Source organism: Miscanthus floridulus, chromosome 3, assembly GCF_019320115.1.
Source record: "Miscanthus floridulus cultivar M001 chromosome 3, ASM1932011v1, whole genome shotgun sequence".
Taxonomy (NCBI): domain Eukaryota; kingdom Viridiplantae; phylum Streptophyta; class Magnoliopsida; order Poales; family Poaceae; genus Miscanthus; species Miscanthus floridulus.
The window spans coordinates 121320294-121346465 of NC_089582.1; the positions used below are offsets into that span (position 1 = coordinate 121320294).

At 45.8% G+C, this 26172-nt stretch overlaps 2 protein-coding genes and 1 pseudogene across 8 annotated transcripts; 1 reads left to right on the forward strand and 2 right to left on the reverse strand.

Moving 5' to 3' along the window:
- Nucleotides 1–9558: 9558 nt before the first annotated feature.
- On the reverse strand, nt 9559–13633 carry LOC136546714 (transcription initiation factor TFIID subunit 15-like). 2 transcript variants are annotated; one of them, XM_066538675.1, is made up of 8 exons: nt 13475–13633; nt 12231–12347; nt 11774–12111; nt 11446–11664; nt 11083–11166; nt 10382–10463; nt 10176–10302; nt 9559–9969 (listed from the first exon to the last, which is right to left on the reverse strand). In XM_066538675.1, the coding sequence occupies exons 2-8, from the start codon at nt 12345–12347 to the stop codon at nt 9725–9727; spliced, it is 1212 nt and encodes a 403-aa protein (XP_066394772.1). In that variant the 5' UTR covers nt 13475–13633; the 3' UTR covers nt 9559–9724. The 2 variants fall into 2 exon arrangements, with proteins under 2 accessions (XP_066394772.1, XP_066394773.1); XM_066538676.1 differs by having other exon boundaries at nt 12231–12360.
- A 2893-nt stretch (nt 13634–16526) lies between these two features.
- LOC136542231 (uncharacterized) lies at nt 16527–24446 on the reverse strand (annotated as a pseudogene).
- On the forward strand, nt 19817–23033 carry LOC136542232 (probable inactive beta-glucosidase 33). Of its 6 annotated transcripts, XM_066534577.1 has the most exons (8): nt 19818–20102; nt 20205–20782; nt 20985–21025; nt 21241–21396; nt 21490–21561; nt 21729–21816; nt 21903–22094; nt 22233–23007. In XM_066534577.1, the coding sequence occupies exons 4-7, from the start codon at nt 21336–21338 to the stop codon at nt 21967–21969; spliced, it is 288 nt and encodes a 95-aa protein (XP_066390674.1). In that variant the 5' UTR covers nt 19818–20102; nt 20205–20782; nt 20985–21025; nt 21241–21335; the 3' UTR covers nt 21970–22094; nt 22233–23007. The 6 variants fall into 6 exon arrangements, with proteins under 6 accessions (XP_066390673.1, XP_066390674.1, XP_066390675.1 ...); XM_066534578.1 differs by lacking the exon at nt 20985–21025; XM_066534575.1 differs by having other exon boundaries at nt 20205–20490; nt 20627–21396; nt 22233–23005.
- Nucleotides 24447–26172: the final 1726 nt, after the last annotated feature.

A 26172-nucleotide genomic window follows, 5' to 3' on the forward strand; every position in this document is an offset into this window, starting at 1 on the left:
CACTAGATACCTTATGAGATCAACATTAAAAGCAAGGTACTAGCATTACTTGAAAAACATACCAAGTGTCTAGCTATCATCCTATGCATGCTAGTTATCAAATCATCATTCAAGTTCTACAACTAGCATACACCACACAAGCATGCATATTGAATTTGAAAGCTTATGCAATGCAAGCAAGCACATGAATATGCACATATCAAATGCAATCAATCAAAGTTCATGAGCTTGCTCCCCCTACTTGTGTGCTTCTCTTGTCCAAGAAATTTTGATCATCTCTTTTCTTCAATGTTGCTCCCTCTTTGTCCATATCCATGTCCAACCTCTACTTCTTTGAGCTTTTATATCTTATCTCTCCCCCTTGTATAATCTCAATCTCAAAGCTTTCATATCTTTGTACAATCTCTCCCCTTTGTCTTCAATTTCCATAAAAGGTGAGCTTCTCATTGATGCAAAGTTATACGTTTGGGGTAGATGGTTGAGGCTTGAATCTTGCATTTTTTATGGACATCACTTGATTGTTGAAATGACACCACTTGTAGATACCACTTGTAACTCATACCACTTGTATCTTGTGTAAGGCTTCTTGAGATACCACACATAGGATCTTTGATCTTGATACCAATTTGTGTGACACCTCCCCCTATGTGATAGCATGGGTCATCCATTTGACACACTTGAGCTCTTGTAGATGAGGGATGTATTCTTCATTTGATGATCACTTAAAGTTGAGGATCACTTGTGGAACCATTTTCTTTCATGATTGATATTATGTGTAGATGTAATATCACTTGAAAGAATCTTCTAGTATGGAACCACTTGTTGGATTTTTCAATAAAAATCATTTCTTGAACATTTGCTATCTTCATGAGTACCACTTATAGGATATCACTTGTGAGTTGATCTAGACATCATTTATAGATTTTTGATAAAAATACTTGAGTCTAGATACCATTTGAAACAAACAAACTAGATATCCATTTACATTGTTGTCTTGTGCTTGTACTCTTATCACTATCATGAGCTTCTATGATTGACTTGAACTAAATTGATTTGCCTAAGCTTCTAAGTCCGATTTGAACCAATGACAAGCTTCTTCACACCTCTTGCAAGGGTTATCTTGTCAATGTTGTACTTGTCACTTGTTAGCAATCCAAATTGAGTCAAGTACTTGGGTTCACTAGCTCATGAACAAATTCATGTACTAACCACTAGATCAAGTAATCATTCAAACAATAGTGGTAGGCTATGAATTTAAGAATTTCATTTGTTATGCATGATCCTATGAAGCATGTACTATATGCACTCACCGCATACTAGTAAGGGATGAAATGATCATGCACATTACAATGATATATTTGCTATGTTGGAGTAGAGGATAGTCACATAAATTCCAATTCATTACTCTAATAGCAATGTGAAGTCCAATTATAGGCTTGGTGAAGACCAATAGATACCATGTTGAATTTCATTCTTTACTCATATGAAATGAATACCACTTATGATCAAGTGCACTTTCTTGTTGTGGTTGGCTTGCTTTATCTTTTAATCTTTGCTTGCATGAGAGCATTAATTTGAGAATACCACTTGAAATATCATGACTAGCTCTCTTTTGGGTGTTGCTTGCTTTTCTTGATCAACCCTTTTGATTGCTTCAACTAAGCATCTCAAATGTTCCTCGGATCATCACTTCTATGTTAGCCTTCCAAGTACCACACTTGGTTCACCTACACATAGGCAGCAAGCCCCTACACTAGGGAGAAGTGACCTCTCTCCAAGAATCATTCTTGATATTCACTTGAAAAGAATTGATTGATTGATCCAAGTGATGGACTTAACTTGGTGAGTAACCTTGATTCCTTCTTTAAGTCCTTTTATTTCTTCTTGTTTAAGTCCTTTTCTTTCTACCAAATGATTTCCAATAGTCACTAGAACTTAAACTTCAACTTCATCTTGAGTTTGATCTTGATCTTTCAATTTGAGTACTGAATGTGTGCAAAGTACACTCCACAATCAAATAGACTTGTACTCTTTGCTTGTCATGCTTCTAGATCATCTCAAAACCAAACTTAGGTACCTCAAACACTTGTAAACATGTTTCCAACTTGAGGACCTTTCAATCAAAGTGACTCTAGATCAATCCAACATTTATCACCTTTCTGACAGATTTTGTACCCTTCAAAGAAATAAGCATATCTCCCAAAGTACAAATCTAAATACCACTAAATTTGGTGGAGGTGTGCAATACTAAGTTACCTAGTATCTGTAAAAATTTTAGCTCCATTTGACTTCTAGATTGCTACCATATTTCAATTCTTCCACCACTACTATATGATGAAAACAGCTGCACTATAGCTGACAAGATCCACTCCAAAACTGAAGCATCTCTTATCCAATTCTCATGAAATTTCTACAGCATCTTATAACATAAGTCTAAAGCATGTACACCAATTTTCATGCCAATCCAATAAGTTTTGATCACTCAAACATGGCTAAGATCACAGCTAGCTCAGATTTCCAATATAGGACAGATTTCAATCACTTGAGCTATACTTCATCAAGTATGAATCAAACTTGAAACCAACTTGTTTGAATACTTTCACAAGACATAAATCCATTCAATCCACTTACTAAATGTCATCTCATGAATTCATCCAATACAAATCAATCCAAACTTGATTACTAAGCAATTATCCATTCAATCAACTTATAGCAAGCAACATTGCATATTTATCCAATTCAATCAACTCATATGCACCCAAATAAAATGATCAACAAGAGATATACCTTGGTTAGCTCATGATCACCCAACTAGCAAGTTTCAACTCAAATATTTTTGCAAGCCATCAAATATTCTAATAAATCACCCCAACTTGAATATGACACTTGTATGTTGATAGCACTTGGACTTACTCAATTTTCACTTGACATTGGGTTTGGATGTGCACTAGGATTTATATCTTGACTCAACATATGATGATCAATATGAAATCAATTGAATCAAGTCTCCAATGCCAATGGTACCTACAATCAATCATCCACTTTTTGATGGTACCCAAACAAGTTTGGGTCCTCTCAAGTTAGGAGCAACATACTTAGGCAACGCCTTAGTATGAGTAGCGGGATGTTTTGCAAAAAGCAACCATAGAGGTACCATTACCATCCTTTCTAAGTATATTATTATCAACAGTTGAAATAGGCTTAGAAATGTCACCTAGGGGACACGAATGTGCCATGTGTCCCCTTTCCTGGCATGAGTAGCACTTTATCTTTGCTTGAGCCTTCTCTTCTTTGCTCATGTGGTGCTTCTCATTGCCTTGCCTCTCATGGATTGCTTGAGCCTTCTTCTCAAGCTTGGTAGGACACTTAGAGGCAAAGTGTCCTATACTTCCACACTTGAAGCACTTGATGTGAGCATCATCTTTCTTCTCATCTTCATTCTTGCTCATCATCTTGGCATCTTGAGTTTGCATTGGATGCCTTGCCTTTCCACCCCTTCTTGTTTTCTTCTTCTTTATCATCAAATCACCACCATCTTCATGGTTGATCTTGATTTGAACTTGGGGTATCTTCTCTTGCTCAACTTGTAGCTTTGGTTGAGGCTTCACTTGTTGCTTCACCAATTGCTTGGTTGGGCACATTGAGGTAAGATGACCCCAAGTGCGGCACTTGAAGCACTTGACATGCTTGAGCCTCTCATCTTCTTTTATCTTCTTGAGCTTCTCAATGTTAGGGCAACCATTTGCAAGGTGTCCTGCTTCATGACACCGGTAGCACATGGTATGAGAAAGCTTTCTTTGTTGTAGCTTCTTCATCTTTCTTTCTCTCTTTCTTTCACCCTTTGTCATCTTCTTCTTGAAGCCAAGGCCACACTTGTCACCATAGTTTCTTTGAGTCTTCAACATGTGCTCAAAGGTGACTTTTAAGTTGTAGCACCTCTCTAACTTGTTGCTCAATTTCTTCACTTCACTTTTGAGCTCAATGTTCTCCTTCAAAATGTTAGTCTCACAAGACATGGAAGTAGAACAAGCATCTATATGTGAAGAGCATGGCATACCTAATAAATCATCACAAGAGGTGGATACATGCTTCTTGCCTACATCACAAGGGTTAGCAACAATTTGTGATTTATCATTTGATCCATGTGATGAGCTCTCATTATTTTTAAGTTTCTTTGTAAACATTTTAATGAGAGAAGCATGTTATTCTAATAATTCATCATGAGATGCAAGTAGTGTCTCATGATTCAATTTTAGCTCATCATGTGAAGATTTATAAGCATCAAGTAATTTCTTATGTTCTTCACAAGAGTTCTTTAGAAATGAGTTTTCATTTTCTAATTTCAATGTTTTAGCTTTCTCATTTTCTAAAGACATGGTCATGCTAGCAAGTCTACTAACAAGCTCATCATATGAATCAACATGATCAACCACATTATCATTTGTTACTTTGGTGTCACCTTGTGACATGAAGCAATGTGGTGATGTAGTTGGAGAGCTTATAGTAGCATCTTCAACATAGCTTGAGCATGAACCATCATCACCAATAAGTGTGCATGGGGTAGCATCATCACTTGCAACACTTGTGGCATCATCATCAACCTTGTCAAGTGAACTTGTGGTAGACCAATCATCATCACTTGACCATGAGGTGGAGCAATCTTCCATAATCACCAATTTGTGGTTATGCTCAACACACTCATGTGCCTCCTTCTTGGGCTCATCCTCCTTAAATTTGCCATCACCCCATGTGGAGGAATCACCGAAGGTTTCCTTGATGGACTCCCATATCTCACGAGCGGTTCCCTTGATGTTTACTTGTTTCATCAAATCAAAGCTTAAAGCATCCATTAGAAAACAACAAGCATGTGCATCAAATTCACAGAGAACTCTTTGAGCTTTGGTGAGATTTCTATGGTCCAAGACACGGGTGAGACCACTTGTGACAACCCACCAAAATTTAGGTCCCTTTGCACGAAAATGATCAAGCATGTGATTTTTCCAAAGTGCAAAGTTTGTGCTATAAAAAATGTGTGTCTCACAAACATCTAGCCCATTAGACGCCATCCTCTCAGGTCGGTGAAGACCACAAATGAGAGACCTAGCTCTGATACCACTTGTAGGGTCGAGATGGCGGACTAGAGGGGGGTGAATAGTCCTTTTTAAAATTAATCGCGTCGGCTAACCGAAACAAGTGCAGAATTAAAACTATCGGTCTAGCCAAGACTACACCCCTCTATCTATGTTCTCTAGCACCTTCCAAAGATACTAATTAAGCAACAAAGGTGCCGGGCTAGCTAGAGATCACCTAACCAATTCTAGGAGCAAGGTCACACAAACCTATGCCACTAGTATTTCAAGCAATGAGGGAGCTCCTACACATGCTAGTAAGCAAAAGCACAAAGCCAACTAAGCTCACTAGCAATGCTCAATAACAAGGCAACCAATGCCAAATTAGAGAGCATAAATACTTAGCTACACAAACTAAGCAAAGTGACTAACAAGATTACACAAACCAAATTAACCACGCAAGGGAGCTACTTCTATGCTACACAAGCAAGAAGGTAACTAGTGAGCTATACAAGTTAACTAATTACAAGAGCAACTACACAAGCACAATGTATATAAAAGTAATCACAAGCTTGTGTAAGGGGATTGCAAACCAACAGGAAGAACAAGGTTGACACAATGATTTTCTCCCGAGGTTCACGTGCTTGCCAACACGCTACGTCCCTATTGTGTTGACCGCTCACTTGGAGGTTCAGCGGCTAATTGGCATCACCCGCCAAGCTCGCACGTCGGGCACCGCAAGAACCTACCCTGAAAGTGAGGGTAGCTCAATGACACGCTCAACTAGAGTTGCTCTTCGTGGCTCCCGTGGGGCGAGCACAATGCCCCTCACAAAGCTATTCTTTGGAGCACCACACAAGCTTCTTACGGGCTTCAACAGAGACCACCACCAAGCCATCTAGGAGGTGGCAACCTCCAAGAGTAACAAGCACTACCGGCTTGCAACTCGATCACCTAGTGCCACTTGATGTAACCTCATGATGCAATCGCACTAGAATCGCTCTCTCACATAATCGGATGATCACTATCAAGCATATGTGAGATGGAGGGCTCCCAAGTACTACTACACAAGCCACCAAGGCTCTAGTGTGCTCAGCTACCGGCCCAAGGCCAACCATGGCTTCTATTTATAACCCCACGAATAAATAGAGCCATTACCCCTTCACTGGGCAAAAGTCGGGACGACCGGACGCTCTGGTCCGATCGACCGGACGCTGGACCTCAGCGTCCGGTCGTGCGATACACGCCATGTGTCCTCTTCTTCAAATGTTGTTCATCCAATCTCAACGGTCATCTGACGACCGAACGCTCCAGCTTGAACTGACCGGACGCAGTAACCCCAGCGTCTAATCGTTTCTAGTAAGGTACCGACATGACCGGACGTGTCTAGTTGGTCACGATCGGACGTAGCACCAGCGTCCGGTCACCTCCAGCAACACTGCTCTGCATGCGTCATCACACGTCACCTTGATCGGACGCACCCTATCAGCGTCCGGTCACTTCCAGCGCCAGCGTCTGGTCGAAGACCGACGCCTGCCCGCTGACTGCCACTTCTGACCGAACGCTGGAACCCAGCGTCTGGTCACTACGTGACCAATGTCCGGTCCACTCTGTGAGTTTCGAACCCTTCTCACCTCCGTTCCATCGCCGAGTTGATCCACATCAACTCTAACTTCATCTCCTTTGTAAATGTGCCAACACCACCAAGTGTACACCACCATGTGTATGTGTGTTAGCATTTTCACAATTATTTTTCAAAGGATTAGCCACTCAACTTGCCACGCCACTCAATCCTAGCGACGATGCAAAGTTAGATCACTCGAGTGGCACTAGATGACCAATATGCAAACAAGTTTGCCCCTCTTGATAGTACGGCCATCTATCCTAAACCCGGTCACAAACTTCTCTACACACCTATGACTGGTGAAATGAAATGCCCTAGGTTATACCTTTGCCTTGCGCATTCCATTCCATCTCCTCCAATGTCGATGCAACACATGCACCAACACGATCAACAATGATATGATCCACTTCATATCATCACGTGATCATATTGGTTGATCTTAACTTCACTTGCTTTTCACCGTTGCCTTCGTCCATCGGCGCCAAGTCTTGCTCAAGCTTCACCGCCACGCGGTCCATCGCTCCAAAGCCTCCGACTTGCCCTTCACGCTTGTAATCGGTCCATCAAGCCAAGTCTTGTCTTGATCTTCTCCACCTTGATCACATGACTCAATGTCATGTCTCATGTGCAATGAGCTCCTTCATCATCACATGTGTGAGCTTTGCAACATCTCCAAGCCATTTTCACCTTCATGGCATATGTTGCTCACACATATGTACCTGTAGACTAATCACCTATGTATCTCACATAAACACAATTAGTCCACCTAGGTTGTTACTCAATTACCAAAACCACACAAGAACCTTTCACCTAGAGGTGACAGTCTGGCCGGTGAAGGCCCGAGGTGAGTTGGCCACGTGCGCACCGACGATGCGACGGCGCCCATTGATGGCATGGCCGCGTCAGTGATGGCTGGCCTACTGTAAAGCTACGTCTGAGGTGCGTGGGGTGCTCAGGAGGGTACGACTAAGCTGATGGTGCAATGAATCGCTACTGGGTGCTCGGAATGGCTGACTTGCCGACGACGCGCGTCCGTCTAGTCTTATGGACCCGGTAGAGCGGTGATTCAAAATTGAAGCATAGGACGGAGCTACAGGCAGCGATGTGGGGTCGGTAGGACTGCTGGCTACCTAGCGGAGTCGAGGACATAGTCAATTTGAATCACGACACTACCACCACGATGAATTTGAAAGAACAATCCTGGCGGCCATGGCGACAGCGGAGATAGGGGGGTCCTAGCGCGGCTTGGCTCGGTCCGGCTGCGGATGTCAACGCAACAAACAAGCACGCACAACGATAGGGGACAGCGGGACGTGCTCCAGGCGGTTGTCCGCACGGCCGTGGCTACAAGCCGACGAGGCTCGGCACGGCGTCACAGCGGGCAGCGCTAGACAAGGGAAACACAGTGCAAAGTGACGCGTAGGTGATGGTGGAGCAGGCTGTCGTCCTTCACGCAAGCAGCCAGGGTGAGTCAATGGAGCAGTGCCGGGCATGGCCGCTGGCGGCGCATAGCGCGGGACCCGATGCGCCTCCGGCTAGAGCAGAGCAGGGCATGGGGCGGCAGTGGGACGCGACCGGCGCGGCAGGACACGGTCAGCGTCCCGGACGCAGTGCGTCAGGCACGGTGAGGCGACCCGCGTGCCAGCGAGTGGCAGCAGGCAGCCAAGGCAGTAGCGCCAGGGCCCTGCGTGCATCGCATTCACGGCGGCCCGAAGACGTGGCCTGTGGTTCAGCGCGCTGGGCGAGCCAGCAGCGGCGGCAGGCGAGCAGCAGCGGTGGTCGCAGCCAGCAACGGTGGCAGACGACCTTGGCGCGCAGCGCAAGGGTCGTGCGCGTGCACAGGCGCGGCGGTGGGACGCAGCCGGCGTGGCAGCGTGCGCTGGCAAGCCAGCATCAGGTGGTGACCGCGCCTAGGGCTAGGCCATGTGCCGTGCACGCTTTTTAAAGCAGTTCAAAAACTTGTACACAATGCTCCAAATGTCAAACCAGTTGTTCGATGCGCAAGAGGGTACATCAAGCTATCAACCGAAGTCATGACATCGCGCTACTTCCTAAGCCGATCGCTCTACACAAATGGCTAGAAGCGGCTTCGTCGACACCTTTTAAAACTTACGCGGAACGACGTCGATTCGAACGATTTCGCGTCGAATCCCAAATCCGACTTACTGGATGTACTAGCTAGCTATCCTTGTCCTCGACCGCACCTATTTCATTGCTGCCTATGAAACACGTACTACCAACTCTATCAAGTTCGCATAAACGTTCTATAACACTTTTTGTTCGATAAAAAATCGGTTAGACTACTAAACCATATTACGTGACATGAAACGTAACATTGGTTTTTTGTTTCGTATAAATGTTTCTAGTACCGAACATTGATTTATAATTCATGTTATCCGCATATGCACATAAATATGATGCGCATGCGATGTTTTAACAAGAACAGTACAACATAACACCAAGGGTGTTACACCGGCGAGTCTCCTGGCCTGAGAATGAGTGCGCCATGCCACCACGCGAGCTTGAGGTGCGTTGCTCGAGTTGCATCACCTTGCTTGACACATTACAACTTAGGAGTCATAGCGCCACCTGCTAGCTCTGGATCTTGCCCTGCTCCAAGGTCCGGCAGGTGTGCTCTGCGCCTCATCTCAACAAATGATCAGAGGATGCAACTTAAGACCTAACGCCTAACGCCCTAACTCCTAGAAACTGAACTTTCATCCAAGCCGCCCAAATCCACAACATCCCAGATGAGTTTGCTGCTCGAGATCAATGACTACTTCTAGCTCGTGATGGACATGACAATGGATCCGTAAGTTTCATACGTGTTCCACAAACATAAAAGTAATCACAGAAGAAACGGAATATCTGAATAAAGTGCCAGTGCAGCGAATCACTCAAAGCAAAAATCAGTTTCAGAGCAACAATGCACGCCCCCAGTTACTAACACAAGACCAGGGGACCACAGGTTCCATGGCTACAAAAATTGGCAAATGCAACGTACGAACAGAAAGCCCTGTAATTTCTCTCTTCACCTGTGGCGTCGGTCCCGGTCCCGGTCACGCTCCCTACTTCTCTCATACTCGTGGTCTCGTCTCCTCTCCCTCCCCCTTTCCCTTTCCCTTTCCCTTTCCCTTTCACGGTCTCTGCTCCGGCTCCTGCTCCGACGCTGGTCCCTTCCATGATCACCTCTATCTCTGTTCCTGGTTTCCTTTTCATCGTAGTCATCCCTACCACGATCCCTGCTCCTCTCCCTGCCTTCCCTTTCATTAGAACCTACAGTAGCGAATTAACACCAGGTCATGTTCAGCACTGTCAAAGTAAATTCATAACAAAAACTTCCCCCCTCTTCTTCCTTCCCCAAATGCAACAGATGTTCAAATGTTCCAATGACAAACACCAAAAAGCAGAAACTTGACGATAAATAGTCCCAAAACAGTCTAAATCGCGGAGTTCAAATCCAAAGTGTGTCAGAAGAATACCACGATGCTCAACTTCCCATCCAGCACGTCCAGACCCAGGAAGTGCCTGTGCACTTTCAGTATGCAGAGCTTTAGAGCGAAATTTCTTTTTCAGGTTGCCAAATTCATCATAGATCTCTCCATCATCCTTGAGACAAGCCAAATTTAGACATGGAAACAAATGGCCACTACATATACAAAAATATAATGTTCAGCAAGCATCCTACCTCCTCAGCCTCTTTCCGACGTTTTTTAACTTCCTCTAGTTCTTCTTCATCAAGCTCTTTGTACCCACCACCACGGCCACCCCTAAAATGAAAAAAAATAATTGGCAAGGCAAACCTTGATATTTGAATAAACACCTTTTGGTTACAAAATAGTTAAATGCATGGTTGCTCACTTAATGGGCATAACATACAAGACACCCACAGTGTGCCTGTATTTTACATTACGTTTCACACAACATGCAATCCATGGTTCACAACTAACCACTCACAGGTCACAACAATTGTCAATGGGCCAAAGTGGCACTGCACCTCCTTTGAGTCAATTTCTGAGCCCAAAAGCCAAAAACTGGTCACATGAAGGGCACAATATCACTGCAATTGAGCTGCAGTTTTTCAAGGAGTATCCTAATGTTGCTGTGCGGCAAAATTCATCCGGGCTGTGAGCGCATCAGGTGTAAAAGCATGATGTTTAGCTATTAACGAACAACCCTTATTAATCCCTTATGACATATAACAAATGAGGGCTGACATTCTTCTTTACATGAATTGTTATTATAATTTACAATATGTTTAATATTCCTGAATTGGTATTATAATTTACAAGATGTTTAGGATACCTGCTAGAGTACAATTTATATTATCAGCTTAAATAAATAATATGTTTTGAACCAACCACATGCAAATAGTGCCCTTGTACTTACCTCACATCACCTTCATTGGTACCAGGCTTGGAGGTGTTACATATATTACATTTGGTCCGCTTAGCCCAGTTGATGTTGCCACACCTGGAACACAAATGAAGTTAGGTTTCATATCATCTATCAGACAGCAAGTTTATACCAATAAAGTATAAAAATGGCTGCAGACAGAGAGGGTGGCAGTCAAATTTGATACTAAAAAAAAGCCCACAATAAAAGGGCGTTGAAAGCAAAGCCTTGTCGATTTCATGGGGCAGCAATTATACGATGCATACAAATAAATGTGAAGAAATGAAGATCGAAATCAATAGACGCATCAAATATTCAAATCTACGAAACAAAAAAACTTAAGTCTTAGCCTCTTACATTGGACATGGCCAATCATTTGGGCCAAACAATCCAGGTGGACCACCAACAGCAGAAGCAGTAGCACCAGCACCAGCACGGCCGCTTCCTCTTGCATCAGAGCTACCACGGCCTCTACCCCTACCGCCACTGCCGCCACCAGCTCCACCAGCACCAGCAGGGCGTGCAGCTCCACAGCGATTACAAACACCACGGAAGGCAAAATTTACATTGCCACAACTGAGAGAAGAAATCATCTCAGATAATCAAAAAGATAACAATGTGAAGACCATACTAGTCAACTAGTGAACTGAAGTGATAGAGAAGTCGCTCACCAATCATAACAGACCTTGTATTTGGACACATCCAATCCCCATCTTGCTGCCAAGCCTTGCCTGGACCATCACCACGTCCTCTACCACTGCCTGCTCCGTTATCCAGTTCATCTTGTTCACCGACACCAGCAATGATGTTCAAATTCATGGGGTTATCAAATGCATCTTTGCTTTTTGACTCAGCTATGTGAACCTGAATAGTGCTCCCATGGAAATCCTTGTTATTGAACCATTCCACAGCAGCTGAAGCAGCATGTGGATCTTCATAGGTGACTGTTGCATCACCCTTTGGTTCATTGGTAACTTTGTCCCTATATATCCAAATTTTTGGGCGCCCAGTCCTTTTGTCCTTCTGTTGCAATTTTACAGCAGAGACGAGGCTAAGTGTTCTTTAAATGGAATTGTAAATGTATAAACAATTTTAAAGAATTTGGTAGTGGCCGAAAAAATGTTACCTGGTAAGACCCATACCTTTAGCAACCCTATGGTGCCAAAATATTCGGCCAACATATTATCATCAGTTCCAGGAGGTAGATTGCAGACATACACAGAACCATTTTGGGGCCCTCTTGACATATAACCAGCCATCTGTAACAAACCACTAAGTTATGGAAGAGTAGAAACATCATTTCGATTTATCTTGCTTCTAAAAATACTAAAGAGGTATGAAACAGACAATATCATCACAGGCATAAAAGTACAAAAAAATAATGCTAACAATGGGATACAGAACAAGACAATCAGTAAAGCAGTATATGAATAAAAGAATGAAATGAATAGGGTATTGTAGTTCATAACAAAAGTCAAGGAGTAAACCTAAAATATGTTGAAGTTGAGAGTATAAGCATTGAACAGCCTCCAGTTAATTTGTAAACCAAATTAATTTGTTTGTAACAGTTCAGACTTAAAATAGGGCATTTCAGTTGACTATCACTTCTATAAGATCTGCAATTTATAAGACTTGTGGCATGAAAACTTCAAGTTCAATTATTAGTTAGTAGGAATGTGGATAAGGAAAGAAAAGACAAAGAAACCAAACAAAACAAGTGAACAACTGTAGGTTGTATAGTTATCAATTTATCATTACCATATAAGAAAGGAACACCAGGTGTCAGCTCCCAAGAAATCTGTAAGCTAATAATGCTGTGTGGCAATATTTCTTTTACCATCCAACAATTTGAATAAGAGCTCTCAACTAAAGGTACTAGTAAATTTACACCAACAGCTGACAAACTAAGTCCAGACAGCCGATAAAACTGGCAGGAGAAAACCATGCAACAGATAGAACATATCAAACCGCATAGGTTATCAGTGTTTTGGATCACACAATGGCATAAGTTCAGCAGGCCACACATGTTATCAAGAGCAGCATGACAGGATGCGAAGGACACGATGAATCTCACGAACAGCTAGAACGTCAAAACAGCCTCGCAGACGCAGGTACCACGACAGAGGGATCAAATCTACCCCAGGTACTAGGGGCGATGACGACCTACCATCCTCCCCAATAGGGGCGGACCCAGCAAGAACATGGCTTTACAGTTTACACATGTATACCCGATAGTTTTTGCAAAAAAAAATCGAAGTTATTATGCATAATACACGTATAAAGTTCTAATTCGATCAGATCCGAATACAAATAGACAAATGTCTCATGTTAGGGTTTGGGTGCTCGGTTTCGCGCAGCAGGAAGGGAAGAGAGAGGGTGGGCATACCTGGTGGGTGCTAGTCGCCGGCGAAGGGCTCGACGAAGGCCTGGGAACCTCGCGTAGGGCGGTGGCGGCGGCGGCGGTAGCGGTCGCCCTCGCCCAGATGGAGCGCACGCGGGGTGAACGGGAAACGGGGTTTGTTGGATGCGGATTCACAGTGACTTCCCTTCGGCAAGTCAGGCCGTGATTTTCTCCCTACCATCCACGCTCCAATCAAGATCCAAGGGGCGAGATCGATTTGGACCTTTTCGCTTGATCGTATCAGTCGTAGCCATGATATAGGCCCTGTTTGACAGGGCTTCTTCACCGGCTTCAGGAGCCGTTTGGAGCTGTTTTCTATCGAACGAGGTAAAGTAAAATAGCTTTATTTGTGAAGCCCCTAAAAACATGCTTTCAGAGTGATTTGGGGTGGGATGGAGCTAAAAAAAAAGTGGCTTCTTTCGGCTCCTCCTCCAGGCCCCTAAAAACATGCTCTTACATGAAAGTCATTTTGCCAAACGGTTTACCAAAACTGCTTCAGCTCCACCGGTGGAACTGTTCGTGGAGCTGAAGCAAAAAAATGGCTTCACTAGTTAAGTGAAGCCCTGCCAAACGGGGCCATAGTGTTTTTCTCTCACAACAAAACAACATTAGCCAATTTATAAGCCATAAAAACGATCAAGCGAACATGGTGTTGAGGCCTATGACTTTATTTTATTTATTTATTTATCCCACAACACCCGAGCCCGCACGACATGGCCGTAGGCACACAGTGACACCGGCACCGGTAGCGCCCGGACATCCGAAGTGGTGCACGTCCGTGGCTGCAGTCTGTTCTCCACGTTCACGCATGGGCATACGTTGCTCTCTTGTGTCTGCGTCTCGTGGCCACGCAGGGCCCGCGCTGCCGAACGTCGTCCGCGCTGCGCGCCTATGGAGACTCTTCCAAACGTCACCCGTGCCACGCGACCGCTCGCGCCCCTTCAGCTTCACACGCATATCCATGTGCAACACTCGATGTACTTTTAAAACATTCGGATACAACACTTGCAACATAAAAAAAGACAAATGAAACACTTGAAACATGCGTATGAAACACTTGCAAAAATATTTGAAAACAATTGCAAACATACACAACATCTAGATAAAAATATTTGCAACATATGTGTGAAAACATAATCAACATATAAATAAACACACTTCCAACATACGTCTAAAAAACAGATGAAACATTGGAGATGGTCTCTTGTAATAACATAAATATATAACTATTGCAACATATGCGATATCCTGATCTATTTTTGCAATATTCGTCCGAAACTCTTGCAACATACCTCTAAAACATCTGAAACATTTGAAATGTGAGCTTACAACATGCATCATATCCCGGTGAGGCCTCCTCCACTGTCTGCATCAGGGCGTCGCAGCCGTAGCAGTAGACGAGGCTGGGGGGCTTCCACACCAGGGTCTGACGCTTCTCCTTGCGCTGGCAGCATCTGTCAGTGTCGTAGGGGCGGGCGGGTGGTGGAGCAGGAGCAGCGGGCGCAGGTGGCGAAGCAGGAGCAATGGCAAGAGCAACGAGGCAGGCGACAGAGGAGCAGGAGCAGCGTGGGGCGAGCGGCAGGAGCAACGGAAGAGGGCTGGGGCAAAGGAGAAGCAGGAGCAGCGTGAGGCGGACGGCAAGAGAAGCGCAAGGCGAAAGGGGATGGACGCAAGGTTTATTGGGCCGACTGATCTGCAGGCCTAGGTGCGCGACGTCTGAATAGGACGGACGCCCGTGTCCTATCATTTCCGTAGTGACACAACGTCTATCGGGTTCGACAGCGCCGGCGCATCCCAGCCCAAGCCCTACCTGTCCGCCTCCCGTGCTATCTTCCTCATGGCGTCTACCGTCTACGTCTCCAGCGGCCACGCTCTAAACGATGATGTCCCAACCAGCACGACCGCGTTGGCCGCGCACCGTGGAGGCGTCGTGGACGGGAGGTACCTGGTGCTATACGCCAACAGCAGGAACGTTTGCTTATATACTGCATGCTGCTACCACCCTCCGGTGTATACTTGATGACCTAACATGTAAATACATAAGTCCATCATTAATACTTTAGCACAAATACGCACAAAAACTATGTACACACTACAGGACGATACTACATGACAAACTCTGGTGATATATAACTGCGTATACGAAAAACAGGGAGGGCATGTGGGGACGGGGATAGAGAATCATCTCATCTCCACGAGTCCCGTAAGTATGCCTTTTCCCAGGTCAAATCCCCTTGGGAAAGTAGGATTGGGGCCTTGACTCGTGTCATGCTCGGTAAAAACAACAAAGAGATGGTCGTGAATGATGAGGATGGTCGTGCTTGTCTCCCTTACCTCAACCTCGTTTCCATGACACTCAAGGTGGTGAAGGAGATGGAAAGAGGAAGGTTATATACCTTCGTTCTTGGCAAAGCAACAGCAAAGAAGAGCAGATTTTAGTGTGCGTGCTGATATGTGAGATAAAATCTCTACTATAATAGATCAATCAAAATTATACTTGGTTTCTTAGTAAAACGTCCCCTGACTGAGAGCCTACCACTATTGTGCACCTAGAAATTCATCTCCATTGAAATAGAGGACGATTAAAACACCTAAACCAAATCAGATGGGCACGATTCGATGTGGTCAGCACCTCGCGCGCACTCTGCCTCATACGCGCGCCTTCAAACACGCCCCACGCATGAGCAGGGATCGAAGGCTGCAAGTACGGAATAAAACAAAAAGGAAACGCCGCGCGAGCACCCGTTAAAGATTTCCAAACGGGCCGCACGGGCACTACACGGCACGAGCACGGCTGGGCACGGCACGGTCAGGCATGGTAGCCTTGCCGTGCCGTGCCGTGTAGTGCCGCTGTGCTCAGCCTCTGGCCCAGGCACGGCACTAAGCACTCCAGATCGTGCCGTGCCGTGCCACTGTGCACGGCAGTCTAGCGTGTTAGTGCCGTGCCTTGGCACTAACCCACAAAACCACATCAAAATTTCAGAAAACAGAGAATAGCTCAAATATGAAGAAATCAAAATCAAGAAGAGAACACCAGGCAACAAAATATCAAAAGGAAGGGCTGTGCAATGGCTGCCTCATTAAAAACCTGTCCAGGTAAAACTCACCCTTGTGAGAAACCCTGGATAGGGAAAAAGAGTGCAGCCAGCCCCTTAGTGTAATTCAATTGTTCATTACATCTAATCCACAGGTCCAAAGCATCCAAGTCCAATTAAAATTACAGACCATTACATAAATGAATGACTAATCAAGATAAAGGTTTTCAAAGGCCTCCTCGAGCTCCTTATCCTCCACCATATGTTGTAGCCTTGACTCAGCAGCTTCCCAGTCCTTGATGCATGTGAGTGCCTCCACAGTCTCAGGGTTTAGCCTCAGCCGCCTTTCTTCAATGATCCTGCCAGTGGTACTGAAAGTAGCTTCTGATGAAATGGTAGAAACAGGCACACTGAAAACATCTTTAGCAAGGGTAGAAAGAACTGAATATGTTAGCTTATGATGATGCCACCAGTTCAGGATGTTGAAGTCACCATCCCACTGGCTCACTGTGTCACAGTCCAGATAAGCAGACAGTTCAGAACTACTGCTAGAAGAATTTGTTGCATGTAGCAAAGCAGTAGCAGGAATAGTCCTAGACATATCAAGATTAGGAGGAAGAGAAGAACAGCCAGCTCCAACCATACCACCACCACCATCATCATCATCATATATTTCAGCCCAAGCTGTTCTTTTCTTACCAGATAGGCTTGGAGGGTCAGCCCTTTTGGCCCTTGCAGATCCATACAAATCATCATACTTATGATACAGTTTGAAGAGAAGAGTTCTAGTTTGCATGAGCTTATTAGAATAATCAGCATCAGTAAGCAAATTTAACTTTCTAAGCACTTTGTTAAAACCTTTAATTTTAGCTCTTGGATCCAAGATAAATGCAATGCATTAAAGATCAGGTATGGTTCTCCAATACTTATTGTACTTATCAATCATAGGTTGAACAACAGTTCTAATATGTTCATCATTTTGATACTTATGCAGGTGTATAGCAATCTTAACAATATGATGAACCATAAGTGGGGCAGTAGGATAGTAGACACTAGACAAAGCAACTGTTGAGTCATAAAACAGTTCAAGGAATTCCAGAATTTTAATTGCCATAGCCCAATGATCATGAGTCAAAAGAAAGGGGCCACCTTTAGCTCTAGGATAATTAGACTCAATGAAAGTATGGAAAGTTTCCTTATGTGGTAGCAAATACCTAAGCATCAGGTATGTAGAGTTCCATCTAACATCCATGTCCAATGCAAACTTCCTAGGTCTAATACCAGATGCCATGCAATAACTCTTATATGCAGCAACTCTCTGGTTAGAAGAGTTAATGTATGATATTGCAGTTCTGAAAGCATCAATCAAAGGACTAACAGCAACCAGAGCCTCTTTAACAATCAGATTTATGATATGACAAGCACAGCGTTGATGTAAAAACAAATCAGAACCTAAATACTCCTTAAGCACAGGTTTCAGTTTATCCATAGCTTTGTTATTAGCAGAGGCATTGTCCAAAGTAACAGAAAAGACCTTGTTCAATATACTATAATCATTAAGCACATTACTAACACATTCAGCAATGTTCTCAGCATTATGTGATGCATCTATAAGCCTTAAGCCAAGCACTCTTTTTTCAAGTTGCCAATCAGCATTAATGTAATGACCAACAACACTCAAATAATCTTCTTTAGCATTTCCAGACCAAATATCAAAAGTAATAGCAACAGATGAAATGGCATTGTTCTTCAAATCATCAATCAAACGACCACGCTTCTCATTGAAATACTTAAAAAGATCTCTAGCTGTAGTTTGCTTAGAGACAGTTGAGTACCTAGGGTTATGAGCAGTTTTTATGTAATCTTCCTAGGCCTCAGTTTCACCAAGACGCAGGGGAAGATCTAGCCTAGCAAGCAAACGAACAAGCTGAACACGAGCAACCTCAGCAGAATACTCCCAATTACGCATACTACCATCCTTATTGAAAGTAATGTGGGACTGAGCCATGTGACATTTCTCACGCTTTTTAGGGCAAGAGTCTTGATGACGGAGAAGGTGGTCAGTCCCAAATTTAGAATTAGCAGAGTACTCCTTACGGCAGTGAAGACACCGAGCGCCATACCTGACATCCTTACCATTTACCTTCTTGTAGAGCTTCTCGAAATCCTCCCAGCAAACCGAGGTAGAAGGGTGGTTAGACCGGCTGGTTGAGCCGTCATCAGCAGCGGCTTGAGTGTCGCCCTGGACGGCGTTGGGGCCGTCAGCGTCGTCGACGGGAAGTGGGTGAGTAGCAGTACCGCCGTTGAGCTCCTCGGCAGCACGACGACTGAAGAGCTCCTCAGCATCCCCAACAATATCGTCCTCGTCGTCTCCGGTCATCCCGCAGAGGCGCAACTCGTCGTTGATCGTCATGGAGAGACCGATGTCCTCCTGCTCATCCGACATCTCGTCATCGCCGGCCTCCGGTCCCTCAACGCCAGTGGCTTCAAAAAAAGAAACAGATCTAGGGTTAAATCAAGAAGAAGAAAAAGAAGTAAAAACAACAAAGCAAGATCAACAAGAAGAAGTGAAGAAGAACAACGAATCAAGAAGAAGAAGAACAAGAAACAGATCTAACTCACCTCGCTTGACGGAGCACCAGAGGCAACGGCGACGACGACATCGCTCAGATCCGGCGTCCTGGTACCTCAACGCATCATAGCGGAGCCCCAATGACGTCGGAGTCCGGCGAGATCGACGAGCGCGACGAGCGCGACGAGAGAGAGACGAAGACGATTCGTTGGAGATCTCAACGACTAAGCTACATCGCCGGTCAGAGAGAAGAGAAGGGGTGTACAAGGCCGTGCCGTGTGCCCGTGCAAGCCACCACCGCTGTCACCAGCCACCGGACGGCGAAAAGAAGAGAGTGAGCGGCTAGGGTTTCGAACGAGAGAGCAGAGCCAAAGAGCGAGGTGCGCGCGGCGCGGAGGGGGAAGAAATGAGCACAGTACCTTCCCCCGGGCGGCTCCTGGCTTATATAGGCGCCCCACCACAGCCCTTCATCCAACGGCCAGTGCTCGCCGGGGGCTTCATCCAACGGCTCTTAGCCGTGCCGACCCCGTGCCGGCCTTTGGAGCGGGCCGTGCCCGTGCCGTGCCAACGGGCTAGCATAGCGGCCCAGGCACGGGCACGAGGCCGTGCCGTGCTTGGCACGAGCACGGGAGAGGCCGGGCCGGGCCGTTTTCGGACCGGGCCAAATCAGCACCGTGCCCGTGCTGGCCCGATGGGCCAGGCCCGTTTGGAAAACTTTAGCACCCGTTGATCTCGCGCGCCGCCGCCGTGGACCCGACCGCCTCCTCCCTCCGCGCACGCCTCGCCGACGCATCCCGCCTGCGCCGCATAGCCATTGCGCTTGCCCGTCTCCCGGTGCCACGGGCCCACCTCCCAACATAGCGCGAGCGTGTGGCGACGTGCAGAGGCCGCTGCTACTGGGCCAACCAAGCAGCCATCGTCGGCCCGTAGCCATCTTGCTCGCCCTCCGCTTGCCTCCATCTCCCACCGCCGCCCCCAACGACGAGTGGTCTCCTTCGACACACCGGTAACAACCATGCCCCATCCTTTCCTGTTCCCCAACTCCAACTCGATTCGTTAGGGTTCGAGTTTAAGGTGACTTGGATTTATGTGCCTTGCGTGTGTGCAGAGGCCAGGGCGCCAGGCCAGGCGGCCCCCCTGACCGCGAGCACCTAGGCCGGCCAGGCTCCACGTGTCCAGCAGCCGTCGCCGAGGTCCTCTCTCCGTTCGCGCCTCCAACGCCAGCATCAGCCCCGCCGACCCTCTCGCCGAGCACGCCACCAGGCTGACACCGCGGCACTACCAGACGTGAAAGAGAGTCACCCCACTGCCTAGCCCTGCTCGCCGTGGGGGCGTGCACGGCTCATCCGCACGCCGCCAGGCCACACGCCGCCGCCAGATGTAAACTTTCATTGGTAAGCTCACCACATGGCCCATGCCCACCTTCCCTTTTGGTTTTTGCGCCTCGTCCTCGTCTCTCTTCTGCCCGCCTGATGTAGCGGACCAGCGCTCATTATGATTACAGTCCTGATGCTCTCTATTTTGGTGAAGTGCATGCACCAAGGCTATATAGACTGCAAGGTGTTTGATAGAATGCTTACAAAGCGGACTTGGGGGTAATAATGTGTTAATTAGAGGATAGTGATTGTCTGGTGTAGCCCATTTACTCTAACCGCATCAAGAGCAGACCTCTCGATCATATGCCAGGTCAGATTCCCCCCTCCCTTTATTTAATGGTTGATTTGGTCTGTAATGACTGCACAAGATAGCAGAAGACTCCTCCGTGACCTCAAAATTTGCCAATAAATTTGTTCGTACATATATATTTTGAAAAATACTATTAATTTGCCTCTAAATTTGGTCTCAATATTATATTTGTGCACCATGCAAAAAAAATTTTGGAATGCAGCTTCACACCATGATTACTGAAGGAGCAGGATTGCGGATCAGGTCAGATGTTTGTTGTCCATGTCATTGTAGATTGCTTCCCTTTTACCAATGTGAATGTCAAATTATTAGTAGATACAATAAAAGATGGTAGTCTGATAGAAAATTAGTTACTGCGTATTAACAAAAAAGTCCAGAATGTTGGTCCAGTAGCTGTGTAAAACATATATTACTCACACACTTCACTCATGAGGGTGCATCGTTCCACATGATTACAGTAGGCAATATCACCATTACAAGGTCTGAGGGAGTACCAGCATAATCATAAAGGCAAGTATCAAAAATATTTTCTTGTCAGGAATATGTGAAGCTTATGCATGAGATGGGTTTAGATGCTTACATATTCTTCATTGCTTGGCCAAGGCTGATTTCAGGTAGGTAAAAATACAGTAGCAAGTTTTCCCTTAAAAAAACAATTCTGCATCTGAATGCATGTATTCCTAGAAAATTGTGATTTCCTTGTGTAGATGGAAGAGGAAAGATCAACCCAAAAGGCTTGGAATACTACAACAATCTCATAGATGCATTGATATTGCATGGTAAGGCGATGCAACTATTACTTTGTCGTAAGATTGAAGTACTGACCCGTGACTCCAAGCATTATTGACTTGTTGTCATAGCTTCTTAATTTTTCCCTGAAAAAAAATCGACTTGCTGTCCTTTTTATTCCTGAACAAACTATCCATTCTTCCTGTCATGTCTGTAGGAATTCAGCCTCATGCCACCACCTATCATTTCGATCTTCCTCAGGTCATTCAGAATGAATGCGGTGGATTTCTCAGCCCCAGATTCATGTAAGTGCTGAGCGAGAAGCCTCCTTCAGCACCACAAAAAAGTGCACATATTTTGACCTGAAAGTTGCTTCTACCATGTTTTGCAGAGAAGAAATCCTCGCTTTTGTAGAAGTCTGCTTCAGGAACTTCGGTGACAGAGTAAAGCAATTCTGATGTCAATTGCAATTTCCTCTTTAGAATGAAGGTGCGGGTGCGGAACATCTCAGATCTGGCGACTGAGCGGGAGGTGCGCGAGTTCTTCTCCTTTTCCAGCCAAATCAAGCACGTCGAATCAGATTGTGAGCGCCTCTTGATTTCTTTCTCTATTTGTTCTGCCTCTTGTTTTTTATGTTTTAGTTGTGTTTTCCCCCTTTTCAATTTGTATTTTGAACTGCATTGTGATTTCGGCCTCTGGTTGGTGGTTGTAAGCGATACAGTGGCTTCGGGGAGGACTGCCTACGTCACATTCAAAGATCCCAAGGCTCTCGAGATTGCGCTTCACCTGTCAGTATGGATACAATTTATGATGGGCGATATCCAGCTGCTTCGCTGGGCTCAAACTCAATTCCTTTAGCAACAAGGAGGATTAGATTATCTATAACTGTATGCAGATCATCTCCGCCTGATGTGTCACCCAGATCATCATGAAACAAGAAATAGGTGTAGTCATTACCGTTTCTTCCAGAAATAAATAATTATGTACTTCTCCCCTGATTACTAAGCTTACACCAGATAAAACATTCTGTAACTGTTGGTTTCTGGATACTTGGTTAGTCCATGCTGGAAGTGGAAGTAGTTGGTTTCTGGATACTTGGTTGCAACATTTATGTTGGTTGCAAGAAGAGGGTAATATTAGCTCCTGTTTGAGAATACTGAAAAGGGACTGCTACTTGAAATTTGATGATGATGTTTCCAACCAGCATTGACTTTTCAGTATCAATGACACATTTTATTAATGAAAGCGTAAATTTCCTTTATACTTTATATCACCAAAAACAATTATAAGTATTGTTTCCTGTAGCCCACGGTGTTCGCAAGCACATGGTGTTCGCAAGCACATCTAAACTGAATAACCATCAGTTTGTTGGTTTCCTTTGTAGGAGTTAAGGCTCTTAAACTGATTTTTTTTGTGCAAAACTGGTGCATAAAAATAATCCCATTTGGCAGGAAAAAGTTGAAGCCTAAATTAATCGAGTAAGTTTTCTCTTGTACAGATTATGTTTCAAAATAATGTCCAACAAATCTCTACTATGTTTCAAAATACTTTCAATTCCATAAAGATTTCAGTAGCTAGGTTGGCAGCTGTCAGGTTGGGTACATCTTTTACAGGATTGAATATATTGTTTTAATTCTGAAGTGCCCCACTATATGATACATATATTTGTGTCAGTGCAATTTTTTAAATGCCTGAATAATTGCAAGGGAGTGTTTGAAAGTTTAGTGGATGAACAAACCAAATAACAAATATTGTGCTGTCTGCAAATATAAGGGATGAAGAAAATTAGTGTATATTGTTGCCATGAAATTTGGCAACATCAAGAATACCACAGTAATATTTTGAACATGTACGACAGCTGTTGATCCTAAGCAGTTAATAAGAAAAAAATATGCTACAAACAAACAGGAAATTGTTTTTACTGTACCTCATCTTCGCTGCATCCCTGGCAATTCTTGGGAGCAAACAACAAGTCACCGGTGGCAAGCTCAAAGGCTATGCAAGCAAACGACCACATGTCAGCGGAATACGAGTACCCAGAACCAATGATAACCTCGGGAGCTCTGTACTGCCTTGTCTGTATTTCACCAACAAGCTGCTGATCGGTCCAGCAGGCATTCCCGAAGTCGACAATCTTACACTTCAAGCTGATCCCATCCAGGCACCTCTCTTTCTCTAATTCTGCCCCAACCCCACCAAGGGACACCCGTCTCTGCAAAATCTTAGCCACTGCACGTCTTGCTCTCATCTTAAGCATCTTCTCACTGAAACTGATCACTGTACCACCATACTGGTTCCCCACAGGTCGATCAAGGATCGGTGTGAACCCAGAGCGCACTGGGTCCTTGGCCGGGTTAATTGTTGAGTCCAGAAGAACATTCTCTGGTTTCAAATCCGTGTGGATGATGCCGAGCTCGCTGTGCAGGTAGTCAAGGCCGACCAGGACTGATCGGCAGATTTCCTTCACTCTGCTCAGCCCAATGCCCTTATTCCGATTGTACCGTATCAACCGGAGCAGGCTGTCACCGAGGAATTCGGTGACCAGGCAAACGTGCTTCCCATTGGGGCCAGCGTGCTTTAAATGGTCCAAAACCGCAGCACGCCCTTGGAATTCGTCGGGTCTCCTTTGGCTACCCGCCCTTCCGGTACCCCTCCGTGCCCTCGTCCTCGTCCTCCCCCTCCCCCTCCCCCTCCCCCTCCGACCCCGAGGAGTAGCTGTAGCCGCTGTTGCCGAACAGCGACGCCATGTCGCCATCGACCGAGACGAGAGACGGACCCAATCACCCACCGCACCGGGCTGCTGTCTCCTCCACCTCCGGCGGATTCGAATTCGTGCGGGGAGAAGACAGGCTGGGCCTCCGCTTTATAAACGTGGGGGGTGCCTCTAGCAATTTGCACGCACTCGTGGTCGGGCAGGGCCGGAGAAGGGAGAAGGGAGAAGTGACCATTCCGCCACCACCGGGAAAGGAAAGGCGCCCGCTGTTTAGGCCCGTTCAGTTCGCAGAAAAAAAAAAATCGAAATACTGTTTCGACTGTTTCAGCTAAAAAAAATAAACTGAAAAATATGGATTATAAGATAAATGAATAGGACCTTAATTGTGATTAGGACGCTTTAATTTTAAATCACGGTGCTAATTGCTTTCTCCGCCTTTCCCGTGCGTGGCTGTGGATCGCGTTTGAATCGCTATCTCGCTGAAGGATGGGACCGGATCTACGTGGGGGCAACATGTCAGTTGGTGGCGGGTTGCCTTCGGCGCGGTATCTGGTGTGTTGATGGGCTGTGGTTTTGGGATGGCTGGTTGGATGGTGATGGGCCGGTGGCGCTGGGAGCAGTTGACGACACGGCATTTGTTGCCGCCGCCGGTCAATGGTGCAGAGGCCGGCATGTGTGCGCATGACATTGCACGCGCTCGGTGACCAGCCGGCGCATCCTGAACTTATCCGCGGCTTATCAGCTAACTGAGTATTTTTCTTCAACGACTAAATAACTTCAGTAAATTTATAAGTCAGCTTTAGTACCAGTCGAACCAGTCAACCTGTATATGGAATAGACGGCACAGGTAATTTCGATGATAAACGTAGCTATCGGTGTAAATAAATGTAAAGGTACCACTTGTACGTTGTGTCAAGAAACAGCTCATACAGCCGCACAGGGTTTGTGGTTTGTGTACTTCACGGTCGGGATTTAACTGTTTGGCTGACGTACATAACGAGCCACGGCTCGCCTAAGGTGTGGCATATTGTGGCGCTCAAAATGTGCGCCAAACATTTGGCGAGTTGTGACCACCTAGAACAATAGAGGGGTCAAGGAGCCAGCCAAACTTTGCCTCTGCTTAGTTAGCAACCAAACAAGAGGCTGAGCACGCTGCAGTTTAGGCATGGCGACTTGCGGATCAACCAAACAGAGTTAGCCGTGCAGCGGCCATACGTACTAACGTATAGGGTTTGTGGGTTTCGGATTTGAAATGTGCACTCCACGTCATTGTTTGCTGAAAACCTCCGTGTTCTCGGGCTCTCAGTTCGAACGTGCAAGTACACCAAGGCTGCTGCGTATATTTACCAATGACGAAATTAGTTTTGAACTTTTGATAAGTACAAGTGTAAATGGTTGTTTCGTGCGGTGCACTGTATCATACCTTGGGCGTGCGTGCTAATCACAGCTGGTGGCGTGGCAACGATGACGTACCCGTTGAGTACCGTCAGAACGTTCTCTTCCCCTCTTCCCCGCTTTGCAGTAAACATCCCGCGCCCGTCCTTGTTACCAGTCTCGGGTATAGTTTTTCGCCCGTCCCTGTCCTCGATCGGGTAACAGTACTGCATACCCGATAACAGCTTCCTTGGTTGACTCGATTTGTTGCTACGGCGGTAGCTCGAAGGTGCCTTCGGCTTCTCTTCCCCGCTGAACGACAAGAGCTCAGAGCCATTCTCTTCCCCGTCGGACGACAGGAGCTCAGAGGCATTCTCATCCCCGCAGGGCAGCACAAGCATGCAAGTAGCGCTCCCTCAGGGCTTCATTGGCGCGGTGGCGCTGGCTGTGTGGATCTGTGCGGAGCCATGGATGGAGCAGTGGTGGTCTGGTGGAGTACTAGAGTGGAGCTATGGAGGGCTAGCGGCTAGGATTGGGGGCGATCGGTGAGGGCGACCGAGCGTGACCACGCGGG

What these genes read in the sequence shown, in the direction of transcription:
- LOC136546714 (XM_066538675.1), bottom strand. Translation starts at nt 12,347, where the DNA reads ATGGCTGGTTATATGTCAAGAGGGCCCCAAAATGGTTCTGTGTATGTC. An exon ending in TGGATGTGTCCAAATACAAG is followed by an intron (nt 11,665 to 11,773) that starts GTCTGTTATGAT and finishes TTCTTCTCTCAG; the next exon opens with TTGTGGCAATGTAAATTTTG. An exon ending in AATGATTGGCCATGTCCAAT is followed by an intron (nt 11,167 to 11,445) that starts GTAAGAGGCTAA and finishes TTTGTGTTCCAG; the next exon opens with GTGTGGCAACATCAACTGGG.
- LOC136542232 (XM_066534576.1), top strand. Translation starts at nt 21,336, where the DNA reads ATGCATGAGATGGGTTTAGATGCTTACATATTCTTCATTGCTTGGCCA. An exon ending in TTGGCCAAGGCTGATTTCAG is followed by an intron (nt 21,397 to 21,489) that starts GTAGGTAAAAAT and finishes TTCCTTGTGTAG; the next exon opens with ATGGAAGAGGAAAGATCAAC. An exon ending in TTTCTCAGCCCCAGATTCAT is followed by an intron (nt 21,817 to 21,902) that starts GTAAGTGCTGAG and finishes CATGTTTTGCAG; the next exon opens with AGAAGAAATCCTCGCTTTTG.